Consider the following 13905-nt stretch of genomic DNA (forward strand, 5'->3'; position numbering starts at 1 on the left):
CAAAAAAACTGACCAGAAATGAAATCACTGATAATTACAAAGGGAACAGGAGAACTCATAAATTGGCTACAATAATGACTAAGACTTTCAAACACCAAATTTAGAAAATGTCTGATTTTCAAGTTAGAAGTATTCCAGTACTTGAATTTCTGAGCTCCAAATTCAAGTTGGCCTTTAAGCCCCTTGTATTGTTTAAAATTGCAGGTGTAACATGGAAAACAAAATGTATTTGTCATGTTATTTAATTACCAGATAATAGTGTGAATAAGCCCACTATGCTCTCTATGTAATTTGTCGTCATTATATCCAGAATAATTCATAGGAATAGCGCTGTAGTCCTACACAATTGCACACAGCAGTGTCCAATCCGAGGCACAAAAACATGAACTCATTACCTTGATGCTTTCTCTGTTAATTCTAAATGAGAACCTGCTGTAAATCAAGCAGAGAACCGATGATCAACATCAATTCGCTAGAGATATTAGATCCAACGTGAATCCAGGCACAACGGTCTTCACCGGCGTAACGAATGAGACTCCAAAATATTTGGGACATTCCTCGCAAACACCTTTTTTCCAGCACTTGGGCTGTTGTTGCATCACATGCGCTATCACAACAGCTGTTCGTCACTTGACTGTCATTCAGAAAACTCCTTCCTGGATCAGATGGTGTGAATATATCACGGCATAAGTAAACAGCGCGACCCAAAATGTGCATCCAACAAGTATTATGCGTAATTATTGAAGAAGAACCGTTCTGGTTAGAAGAATTTGATTTTGCAATCGCATAGATTTTGGGGGATTTGTGTGCCCATGAAAACTGTGTTCACCACATAACATAAACAGACACTAAATGTTACACTGCATTTCTGAAATGTCCATATACATTTTTTAACTGTCCGACAGCTGGAGCCAGGATTGTCACAGGGTTCAAGTTCAATGTCTAATTTACCTGATTAATATATGATATAAACAACAACAACTTACACTGCCATAAATGCAAGGGCAGAAAGGTTAAAAGTTATCACATGATTTGACAAATCTGTCAAATCACAAACCATGAGAAATAATTAAACAAGAGTTAAAATCTAAATTGTATTGGCCACATACACATATTTAGCAGGTGTTATTGCAGGTGTAGCAAAATGCTTGTGTTCATAGCTCCAACAGTGCAGTAGTATCTAAGAATTCTCAACAATAAACAAATCTAAAAAGTAAAAGAATGGAATTAAGAAATACATAATTATTAGGATGAGCAATGTCGGAGTGGCATTGATGAAATACAGTAGAATATAATACAGTATATACATATGAGATGAGTAAAGCAGTTTAGTCTCTCGGTCCCAGCTTTGATGCACCTGTACTGTCCTCGCTTCTGGATGGCAGCGGGGTGAACAGGCCGTGGTTCGGGTGGCTGAGGTCCTTGAGGATCTTCTTGGCCTTCATGACATTGGGTGCTGTAGGCAGTGTGCCCCCGCTGATGCATTGGGCAGACCGTACCACCCTCTGGAGAGCCCTGTGGTTGCGGGCGGTGCAGTTGCCGTACTAGGCGGTGATACAACCCGACAGGATGCTCTTAATTATTACATTTTACATTTAAGTCATTTGGCAGACGCTCTTATCCAGAGCGACTTACAAATTGGAAAGTTCATACATATTCATCCTGGTCCCCCCGTGGGAATTGAACCCACAACCCTGGCGTTGCAAGCGCCATGCTCTACCAACTGAGCAGCACGGGACCTATGCATCTGTAAAAGTTTGTGAGGGTCTTAGGGGCCAAGCCGAATTTCTTCAGCCTCCTAAAAAGGTTGAATAGGCACTGTTGTGCCTTCTTCACCAAACTGTCTGTGTGGGTGGACCATTTCAGATTGTCAGTGATGTGAACGCCAAGGAACTTGAAGCTTTCCACCTTCACCGTGGTCCCGTGGCAGTGGATAGGGGCGTGCTCCCTCTGCTGTTTCCTGAAATCCCCGATCAGCTCCTTTGTTTTGTTGATGTTGAGGGAGAGGTTATTTTCTTGGCACCACTCAGCCAGGGCTCTCAACTCCTCCCTGTAGGCGGTCTCGTCATTGTTGGTAATCAGGCCTACTACTGTAGTGTCATCTGCAAACTTGATGATTGGGTTGGAGGCGTACGTGGTCATGCAGTCATGGGTGAACAGGGAGTACAGGAGAGGGCTGAGCACGCACATTTCTGGGGCCCCTGTGTTGAGGATCAGCAAAGTGGAAGTGTTGTTTCCTACCTTCACCATCTGAGGGAGGCTCATCGGGAAGTCCAGGACCCAGTTGCACAGGGCGGGGTTCAGATCCAGGGCCCCAAACGTAATGATAAGCTTAGAGGGTACTATGGTGTTGAAGGCTGAGCTATAGTCAATGAACAACATTCTGACGTAGGTATTCCTCTTGTCCAGATGGGATAGGGCTATGTGCAGTGCAATGGCGATTGCATTGTCTGTGAATCTATTTGGGCAGTAAGAAAACTGACATACTAGACCCACTTCAATTAAGGTAGAGGTGATATGATCCTTAACTAGCCTCACAAAGCACTTCATTATGACAGAAGTGAGTGCTACGGAGCAGTAGTCATTTAGCTCAGTTACCTTTGCTTTCTTGGGTACAGGAACAACGGTGGACATCTTGAAGCAAGTGGGGACAACAGACTGGTATTGGGAGAGATTGAATATGTCCATAAACACTCCAGCCAACTGGTCTGCGCATGCTCTGAGGACGCGGCTAGGATGCCGTCTGGGCCAGCAGCATTGCAAGGGTTAACATACTTAAAAACGTCCTACTCACATTCGGCCACAGAGAATGAGAGCCCACAGTCTTTGGGAGCGGGCCGCGTCGGTGGCACTGCGTTGTCCTCAAAGCGGGCTAAGAAGGTGTTTAGCTTGTCTAGGAGCAAGACGTCGGTGTCCGCGGCGTGGCTGGTTTTCCCTTTGTAATCCGTGACTGTTTGTAGATCCTGCCACATACGTCTCGTGTCAGAGCCATTTGAATTGCGACTCCACTTTGCCTCTATACTGACATTTTGCCTGTTTGCCTTACGAAGGGAATAACTACACTGTTTGTATTTGGCCATATTCCCAGTGACCTTGTCATGGTTAAATGCAGTGGTTTGCGCTTTCAGTTTTGCGTGGTTTCTAGTTTGGGTAGCTTTTTATAGTCACCATGGGAAAGACATCCCTTATAAGCGTCAATGTTATTCTCAAAGGCTACCCGGAACATATCCCAGTTCGCATGATCAAAACAATCTTGAAGCATGGATTCCGATTGGTCAGACCAGTGTTGAATAGACCTTAGCACAGGTACTTCCTATTGAGTTTCTGCCTATAGGAAGGGAGAAGCAAAATGGAGTGGTGATCTTATTTGCAAAAGGGAGGGTGGGGGAGGGCCTTGTAGGCATCTCGAAAAGATGAGTAGCAGTGATCTAGTGTTTTTCCTGAGCGAGTACTACAGTTAATGTGCTGATAGAACTTCGGTAGCCTTTTCCTCAAATTTGCTTTGTTAAAATCCCCAGCTACAGTAAATGCGACCACAGGATATGTGGTTTCCAGTTTGCATAAAGTCCAGTGTAGTTCTTTGAGGCCCTCGTGGTATCGGCTTGAGAAGAATATACACGGCTGTGACTATAACCAAAGATAATTATCTTGGGAGGTAATTCGATCAGCATTTGATTGTGCGGTATTCTAGGTCGGGTGAACAAAAGGTCTTGAGTTTCTGTATGTTTGCACAATCACACCATGAGTAGTTAATCATGAAGCATACACCCCCGCCTTTCTTCTTCACGGAAAGTTATTTATTCCTGTCTGCACAATGAACTGAGAACCCAGCTGGCTGTATGGACGGGGATTCCGTGAAAACATTCCGTGAAACAGAGTATGGCTCTCTAGAAGGAGATCCTCGCCCTGAGCTCGTCTACTTTGATGTCCAGAGACGGAACATTGGCAAGTAATATACTCGGAAACGGTGGATGGTGTGCCATCCTCCTGAGTCGGACTAGAAGTCCACTCTGAATACTTCTTCTCTGCGGGTGGAGACTTGGAGCAGACTCCGGGATAAGTTCAATAATGTAATTTGTAATGCTGGTGAGTTACCACCGCTCTGATATCCAACATGTATTTACGGCTGTATGTAATAACACAAAAAGATTTCTGGGCTAATAATGTAAGAGAGAACACACAAAAAAAACAAAATACTGCAAAGTTGCTTAGGAGCAAGAAGCAGAGCTGCCATGTCTGTCGGCACCATCTTGGGTTAAAACAGCAGATTTAATCTTAATGTAATGACATGAAACAAAATTGGCAGATTATCATCAATGATTTATCAACAGCTGTAACAGGTTTTCCAGTGTAGGAAATACTCACTGGTACCCAAGTTTACCGAACGACAAACATTCTGTTCAGTCTAGCAAACAAGAATATCTGTCAGGTGAGGGTAAGGGTCGGAGGAACATAATGCACCTATAGACTATGGTTGAGTTCCAGCCTGACATATTGCTATATCTTATGATGTGGTTAGCTGATATGGTACCTATCTGGCATTCATCTGCACTGTAGTCAGACAGGAACTCAACCTCTGGCTTGAGTCAACACAGCACAGCAGTTCCTAACTGTTCATCCACCCACTCAGCTTGCACAGGCTGCAGCCTCTCCTCTCAGAGCATGAGCAGGGAATCTGTTAACTCACTGCATAAAATGTATAATGAAGAACTCACATTTCACAACAGAAGTACATAAATACAGGGGAGTTATTTCTCAACCATAATGAGCATAACATTCGCCACAGCAGGCAATGCAGAAAAATAAACAGGGTTGGAGATAACATTGATTTCCTTGCATCCACTCACGCATTGACTCACCTGCACAAGCATTGAGAAACAACCAGTCAGTCCTCCTCATCCTGTTCTTCATCTGTTTAAGCCTCTTAAAGTCCACCTGCCGCTCCTCTATGCTCCCAATTCCGGCTCCCAATGCCAGCTCGTTCCTCTGAAAGTCCATTTTAGCCTCCGCCTCCCGCTTGGAGGTGGGCGGGGACCTCCTCTGGCTGCCGCAGCACCCCACTACTCCACTTCCCACACCCCCCCTCCTGTTGTCACTGTCCTGCTCGTTGAGTATGGAGGGTGGTAGGCTCTCGGGCTTCAAGGCCAGTTCGATAGGTTTTGCCAAGCTCTTGTGCCTGGAGTGGTCACACACCACACATTTGCACGCTTTAGGCCAGTTTGCATAAGTGCAGGCGGCACAGGTCCAGTGCTGGGCGTGGGTGTTGAGGCGGTTGCGGTCGTTATACTCCTCGCAGGGGTCCGTAGGGGTGGATGGGGGTGCGGGTCGGCATCCTGAGCCTGAGGTCTGGGGTGACTCGGTGGGAATGTGTGGCTGCTGCGCCAGCCCCTGGTGGCGCTGCTGCTGCTGATGCCGCTGGCACAGACACTGAGTGCAGCGAATGGCACAGGGCCAGTTTAAGTAGGTGCACATGTGGCAGGACCATTTGCTGGAGGGGGGCTCGGGGGAGTCTGTGATGCGGACACGGGGGCGGGCACTGGAGTCCGGGCAGATTAGGAGACTGGAGCCTCCCTGGGGTGGGCTGTTGCTGTGACTCAGAAGTTCCCACTGGTGGCTGGAGTCCAGGCCAGGGGTGCTCCGGAAGGGCTCCTCGGTGATGATGGCACCCCCGCTGGGCCTCTGGGCGCGGCACATGGTGCACTTGATGGCAGAAGGCCAGTTCTCAAACGTGCAGTACTCACAGGCCCACTTGGCACCCAGCTCTGTCATCGTCACTCCACCGCTGGGTGATGGCTGCTGCTGGGAGGGACTCTGGTTGGCAGCTCCACTCAAGGAGATCACACAGGCAAGCAGGATGCTAGGGTAACAACAGAAACACAGGATAGGGTGAGGGGCCATACTGGTCTTTAAAATCACCAGACTGACACATGCAGAAACACACAGAATAAAGATCACAGATAGACCTAATCTACACATTTAGACTTAAAATGGATGTCATGTTTGAAAGGAAATGTTTTCATAAGTAAAACAAGAACATCAGTTAGGCTAGTTAAGCCTAATCTATTATAGAGTAACAGATCTGATATTAGAGACCTCGCAACTCTGACACAAAAACTAAGAAAGCTACTTGTATTTCATCAACCATGCTCAAACAGCTACAACGATGTGCGCTCTTGACCCGGCACAAATTCTCAGTGCGTTAAATCAAAGCCTGAGAGGCTCAGGGCAGATTAACCCACATAGCAAGAAGCCAAGAGCAGCAGGCTGCAACCCAATCTTCTGCCTCCATGCCTCTTAAAACTGATACCGTAAACACATCCGGAGATACAGAGCAAATGTGCATTACAGAGCAGTGTTACCTGACAAAGGACAGATGAAACCAGACAACACTCAAACTCATACCAATAATGAACCTTAAAAAAGGTAGACTCAGCGAAATGATGTTGCCACGAGCAACACCGCAGATGTTGCAATGAGCGAGATGCAAGACTTCGCTCTCACAGTGACACACAGTTTCTGCGCATTTGCATAGGTTTGCTTCACATTGGTATGGCATGGCAGGTACAGGACCAAAACAGCTGGGAAGTTTCAAGGCTCCAAAGTCTAATTCCAATGGAGCTTTGTTTGTGTAGCTCTCTTAATTATTCATACTTTTTTTGTTGGCACTTTTTACCACTTTTCTTCCCCAATTTCGTGATATCCAACTGGTAGTTACAGTCTTGTCCCATCGCTGCAACTCCCGTACAGACTCGGGAGAGGCGAAGGTCGAGAGCCATGCATCCTCCGAAACACGACCATGCCAAGCCACACTGCTTCTTGACACACTGCTCGCTTAACCTGGTTGCCAGCCGTACCAATGTGTCTGAGGAAACACCGTACAACTGGCGACCGTGTCAGCGTGCATGCGCCCGGCCCGCCACAGGAGTCGCTAGAGCGCAATGGGAAAAGGACATACCGGCCAGCCAAACCCTCCTCTAACCCCGGACGATGCTGGGCCAATTGTGCCCAGCCTCATGGGTCTCAGCCCGGGATTGTGCCCAGCCTGCGACACAGCCCGGGATCGAACCCGTATCTGTATTGACGCCTCTAGCACTGCGATGCAGTGCCTTAGACCGCTGTGCCACTTGGGAGGCCAGTTCTTCATACTTTTGTGTGGTATAATTTTTTAAACTTCGCGTAGACAACGCTGTTAGTTTTTGCAGAAATTGACCCACTATGCTGTTTACTTTATGCACCTACGTCATGTCGCTGAGTCTACCTTTAACAATGCAGTTAAAAAGTTGCCCCTAGCTCTGACCTAGGCCCGTGAGGTTATTTGGTTAAACTACCTATCTATCTAAAAGGTTCTCAATTGGGGTGGGATAGGTTGGTCCTAGATCAGTGCAAAACAGTCTACTCTATTATTACAACAAAATGCTGTGAGATGTATTTCAGCACATATTTAAAAAGGCAGCAAAACCAGGTTGAGGAGTAACTTACATTTGAAAGTTGAAACCACAACAAGCATAGATACACACTGCTAGGCATGGCTTAATGCGACCACACCCCCAAGTGGGGTACAGCCATAGGGTACCCTGTTACTCCTATGATAAATTGCCTGCTTTACTCATAACCTGACAATGGCTGTTTTTTTATCATTATGGATATGTTTGGTTGGTCATTTTTAACATACTTTTACATCATCTTAAATGAACAATCATACCTAAAAACACTTTCATTCTAAATGTAAAAATGTTAGCATGAACAGAGACTGTCGCATGGAATGTACGTCACAATTATGGGGCCAAGCGACGACTCCAGACTAACTAGCTAGCCCTGCTCGAAAAACTGACACGTTTACATTTCCATAAACGTTTTCAGCAGCATCACGTGTCGTTATTAATATACTTGGCTGTCATGACAATAATTAGTAGGAGAAAAAGACCACAAAATTAAGTTAAATCAACTGTCCAAGGACCAGGTTAGGTGAACCACATGGTTTCAGGATATTACAAGCGCATTCGGAAAGTCTTCAGGCCGCTTGACTTTTCCCACATTTTGTTACATTACTGCCTTATTCTAAAATTGATTAAATAAAAATCCTCAATCTACCAACAATACCCCATTAAGACAAAGCAAAAACAGTTTAGAAAATGTAGCAAATGTATTAGAAATACCTTATTTACATAAGTATTCAGACCCTTTGCTATGAGCCTCAAATTGAGCTCAAGTGCATCCTGTTTTCATTGATCATCCCTGAGATGTTTCTACAACTTGATTGGAGTCCAGCTGTGGTAAATTCAATTGAGTGGATATGATTTGGAAAGACACACCTGTCTATATAAGGTCCCACAGTTGACAATGCATGTCAGAGCAAAAACCAAGCCATAAGGTCGAAGGAATTGTCCGTAGAGCTCAGAGACAGGATTGTGTCAATGCACAGATCTGGGGAAAGGTACCCACAAATGTCCGCAGCATTGAAGGTCCCCAAGAACACAGTGGCCTCAATCATTCTTAAATGGAAGACGTTTGGAACCACCAAGACTTTTCCTAGAGCTGGCTGCCTGGCCAAAATAAGCAATCGGGGGAGAAGATCCTTGGTCAGGGAGGTGACCAAGAACCCGATGGTCACTGACAGAGCTCCAGATTTCCTCTGTGGAGATAGGAGAACCTTCCAGAAGGACAACCATCTCTGCAGCACTCCACCAATTAGGCCTTTATGGTAAAGTAGCCAGACGGAAGCCACTCCTCAGTAAAAGGTACATGACAGCCCACTTGGAGGTCACCAAAAGGCACCTAAAGGACTCTGAGACCATGAGAAACAAGATTCACTGGACTGATGAAACCAAGATTTGGCCTGAATGCCAAAGAGTCACATCAGGAGGAGACCTGGCACCATCCCTACGGTGAAGCATGGTGATGGCAGCATCATGCTGTGGGGATGTTTTTCAGCGGCAGGGACTATGAGACTAGTGAGGATCGAGGGAAAGATGAATAGAGTAAAGTACAGAGAGCTATTTTATGAAAACCTGCTCCAGAGTGAGCAGGACCTGAGACTGTGACGACGGTTCACCTTCTAACGTGACGACGGTTCACCTTCTAACAGGACAACAACCCTAATCCCACAGCTAAAACAACTCAGGAGTGGCTTCAGGACATGTCTCTGAATGTCCTTTAGTGGCCCAGCCAAAGCCTGGCCTTGAACCCAATCAAACATCTCTGGATGTATTGCATACAGCTTGCTAGTTCACTTGTAGATAGGACTAGTGAGCTGTATCGTCCAAATAACAGCTATAATATTCTTCCGCATTTGAATATTTATGCAAAACTGGAGATTCCACCAAGTAACGTTAGGTGTAGGTATCAACATTGGCTAATTTGGGCCATTTGGTAGGGTTGTCTCCCCAGCTGGTCTCTGGCAAGTTGAAAGGCCATATAAGCAATCCAACAAGAATACACTTCTCTAAATACCTAGACCGTTCAAGGGCAGGTAGTAGTTACGCAACATATCTGACTAGCGAATTAGATAGAGATGAATTTCTCGCTAGCCAGCCAGCTAGCTATCCGGCTAAAAAAGCTAGGGGTAAACAAACAGTGAAAGTAAGTATAATGCGACAGTTTTATTATCTTTTCTGTCAGTGTTAGCAGGTCAGGTAAATTAGTGGTTGAATAAGTATCATGCAAATTATCGTCATGATAGCCAAGTATATTAATAACTACACGTGATGCTGCTGAAGACGTTTATGGAAATGTAAAAGTGTCAGTAGTTTGTTTAGGAGGCCACCAAAGTTTGACAAATTACATCAGAGCAACAGGAGTACCCTATGGCTGTACCTACTCCGGGATGTGGTGACATGAAGCCACGCCTCGCTGTCTGTATCTATATAGACTGGATTGGTAGCTACCTGATTGGTAAAAAAAAAAGAAGCATCTGTGCATTGTGTTTACTTATTTCAATTGAGCAATGTAACAAGTCAACTACTGTAATTAGCTAGTTTTGCTACTGCATATTGGGCTGGGCGTGTCAAATAGAAATCAAAATGATTATAGTTAGCTATTTACAAAGTAACAATGGTTTAAACACATAACTACATGACAAACTATTGTAACTAGTTAATTTAGCGTCTGTCTAATAATTTAGATTTGCGAGACGACTAAAGTTTGTTAATATGCAGGGCGAAATTCACATTCGTTTAAGACAAGATTTTTTAAACAGACAATGTTGTGCCCATTAGTCTCTTAATTTACGAAACTGTTGACAAATCAAATTCTAACCAACCTTAGCAAATATGAAAATAATCTAGTGTAGCTAGCCAACTACAGTACAGTAAAGTACCTAGCTAACGTTATCTATTCAGTGCAGCTATGATGATTGCAGTAAAGGTAACGTTATTGCTTTCGTTCTAAACAATATCTCATACAAGGGGGACAACTGTAACTAGCTAACATTTAACCGTGGCGTCTCCTGGTTTTAACCAAAGATGTAACTGTATTTTACCTTTTCCTGTGTTTACACTCCTTCAAGGCGCAACCACAACAAACCGCTCTTGAGCTTCAGTCCAACATTAACGTTATATCGCTCGAGCTTTCCAAACCAATCTGTATGTCCCGAAGTCAAGCTTTCATTTGGTCAAAAGACACATATTTAAGTTTCCGTTTGTACGTAGCTTCGAGACCTGTGCAATAGAACAACCCCCCCCCCCCGATGCAGTCTCTCCGGGGCTTTAAATAATTTTAATCCCAATTTTCAACCGCCGTTCTGTCGGTCTTTAATGGCGGCGTGGGGGGACACTGGGAAAAAATACACTCCAGAGAGAAGCAGAAGGATTTAGCACCTGGATTCACCGGGCAAACTGATTGGATAGTTTTTTGTATTCCTCCTGTTTGCTATGCTATAGGTCTTTCGTTGCCAATAGTTGACAAGCTTTATCAAATATGTATAACTATGTGTTATACCTGTGGCTTTATCTTAGCAGTCTCTGATGTCAAAATATGAATATGAAACCGTAATTAATTTCTGCAGTCTTGGCTCAAATTATGTACCACGGAATATTACATTACACCCCATTCCCGGAGCCACCGTCATGTCATTTGTTTACGTCTGTATCTCAGCTGTATATCTTTAAGGGACATTAGGATGACGTCATTATTTGGATAAAAAAATATATACTGCAGCAGTCTGCAGTAAAGGGCAGGTTATTAAAAAAGTAATCGATGGAAGTTCTAGACCACCATCAATCAACATGACTATTTTACCAACGACAGACTGTGACCCTGCTTTAAACCTATTTGAAGCATTGACAATGGCAAATTAGCAGAACAATAAATACAGTACATCTTTCAAATTCTGCATGGCTCATGCGACTGTTTATTTCAATGAATAATTTACATGAACGTCCCACCCACTTCCCAAATTACGTCCCAGAAGAAGACCACTCTGCTTTTATACATTTTTACCTTTATTTAACTAGGCAAGTCCGTTAAGAACAAATTAAGAACAAATTCTTATTTTCAATGACGGCCTAGGAACAGTGGGTTAACTGCCTTGTTCAGGGGAAGAACAACAGATTTGTACCTTGTCAGCTCGGAGATTCGATCTGGCAACCTTTCGGTTATTAGTCCAACGCTCTAGGCTACCTGCCGCTCTCGAACGCCGGCTAACGGTTCTCTGGAACTGTCCAGAGCGATAGGAACGCATGGAATATTTAAATTATCTGGGATTTTTTATTTATTTATAGCAATGACATATGTATAAAATGTTATATTTGCTCATATGATTTCCTTAAAAAAGACATGCAATCTCTTGACTTTTACTCTCAAATTAATAATAATAATCTTGGAGATTTATACAATAAAAATGTTCAATAACTCCAGAGAATGACAACTGTTTTCTCTAATTCAAAAGTCCCACTAATGAATGTGCACATTAACGAATTTGTATGTGAGAGATGTGAATTGTTAAAAGTGTAATGCGGCGGCTTTTTTGTTTATCTCAATTAAAATGTTAAAAAATAAACAAAAATAGCTTCTTAGGAAATAGTAATTTCTCAGGCAAGAATTTTGCTAGGACTCTCTGGGAGTGGGGAGGGGAAAACTGAAAATTAACTGTTATTGGTGGAAAGATTTGGAACTCTCTCTTATTGGTCTATTACCTAATTTACTGCATGGTGATGTCATAATGGAAGGCCAAAACTCCACCCTACCAAAACAGGCCGAAATATCAGGTTGTCTTTTCAAACAACTCTTACACTTTAAGAGTATTAGCATCATTTTCACAATTTCATCATATTATTGTGGAAATATATATAAAACACAGGTAAACCTAGTTTTTGACTGTACTGGGCCTTTAACAGTTGGTCTTTCTGAACAACCCTTTACTCAGGCCTAAAAAAAAAGTGGGTAGAAAGGGTGAACAAATGACTCTGCAAAATAAATAAGCATGTCTCTTTTATTACACCCCACATAAGAACCGTGTTCTCGGTGAGAGAACAACTGTGACCAAAAGTGCTTGGTCTATCACTGTCACTATGATAGACATGTTCAGACATCAGGGATTTAATGGGACTTTGTGCTTCAGGGAGAAGGATCTCAGGGGCCGCTTTCAGCTTGGGGCCAAACCGTGTTGTTTAGAGTACTTTCACCCTCCTCTCCTGCCAGCCACTTCCATCATGACTGAGATGCTCATAAATAAGTGCTGTTTGAATGCTACCCCGTCCCATCTACTGTACAGTGTACATGATTGATTATTTGTTCTTAACTCCCATTATTTATTCCAGTGATCAAGTGGAAACCACTCCTTTCACTCTCGATTTTGTCAGTATAATCAGTTGTGACTTTGTTATTCAGTGATTAATTTGTAAACAATAAGATAAAAATGGAGTACCAGCCCGCCACGTTATGAGTTGACATGGCTAAGTGATGAAGGAAAGCTAGATGACCTTAAGACAGAAAGAGCGTATTACAAGACATGGGCTGTACATGGGAAAAGCTGGCTGCAGTAAAAAGGACAAACTGCTTTACATGGTAAAGCTCCTCCCTACATCCCTTTTGGCTAATTAGTAGACTATTCCTTGCACATTATCATGCTAAATGTCTTTCAGTTTCGAGTGCTTAAAACCATCCATGGAGAATTGAGCTGTGTCATTGTCTGCCTCGAACGTGCAAGGTCCCCTACAGTCACTCAAGTCTCCCCTCACTCACTAGCTTATCTCTAAATGTGTCACACACTCATCGTTCTGGGCTTGACTCAGAACCCGTCTCTCCATCTATGTATGGGGTTTCTTCCCACTATGATGTATACTGAACAAAAATATAAACGCAACATGCAACAATTTCTCTTAGTTACAGTTCAATTAAGGAAATCAATTGAAATTAATTTATAAGGCTCTAATCTATGGATTTCACATGACTGGGCAGGGGCGCAGCCATAGGTGGGAATAGGCCCACCCACTTGGGAGCCAGGCCCAGCCAATCAGAATGAGTTTTTCCCCACATAAGTGCCTTATGAGACAGAAATACTCCAGTTTCATCAGCTGTCTGGGTGGCTGGTCTCAGACGATCCCGCAGGTGAAGAAGCCGGATGTGGAGGTCCTTGGGCTGGCGTGGTTACATGTGGTCTGCGGTTGTGAGACCAGTTCTCTAAAACGACATTGGAGGCAGCTTATGTTTCCAATGTCATTTTAACATTGAATTCTCTGGCAACAACTCTGGTGGACATTCCTGCAGTCAGCATGCCAATTGCATGCTCCCTCAAAACTTGAGACATCTCAAGTGTGTGACAAACCTGCACATTTTAGAGTGGCCTTTTATTGTCCCCACAAGGTGCACCTGTGTAGTGATCATGCTGTTTAATCAGCTTGTTGATATTCCACACCTGTCAGGTGGATGGATTATCTTGGAGAATGAGAAATGCTCACTAACAGGGAT

The 13905-nt window shown here is 43.8% G+C and overlaps 1 protein-coding gene across 1 annotated transcript in view; it reads right to left on the minus strand.

Annotated features, from left to right (window-relative positions):
• LOC139570918 (ubiquitin thioesterase Zranb1-like) overlaps positions 1-10826 on the minus strand; it is a 40555-nt gene extending 29729 nt beyond the window's left edge. Inside the window, exons 1-2 of the mRNA XM_071393249.1 lie at positions 10478-10826; positions 4860-5857 (exon numbers count right to left, since the gene is read on the minus strand). Coding sequence (XP_071249350.1) covers positions 4860-5769 — 910 coding nt within the window. The 5' untranslated portion in view covers positions 5770-5857; positions 10478-10826. The remainder of the gene's footprint in view (positions 1-4859; positions 5858-10477) is intronic.
• Between the last annotated feature and the right edge of the window lie 3079 nt (positions 10827-13905).

The sequence above is a fragment of the Salvelinus alpinus genome, chromosome 3, assembly GCF_045679555.1.
Source record: "Salvelinus alpinus chromosome 3, SLU_Salpinus.1, whole genome shotgun sequence".
NCBI lineage: Eukaryota > Metazoa > Chordata > Actinopteri > Salmoniformes > Salmonidae > Salvelinus > Salvelinus alpinus.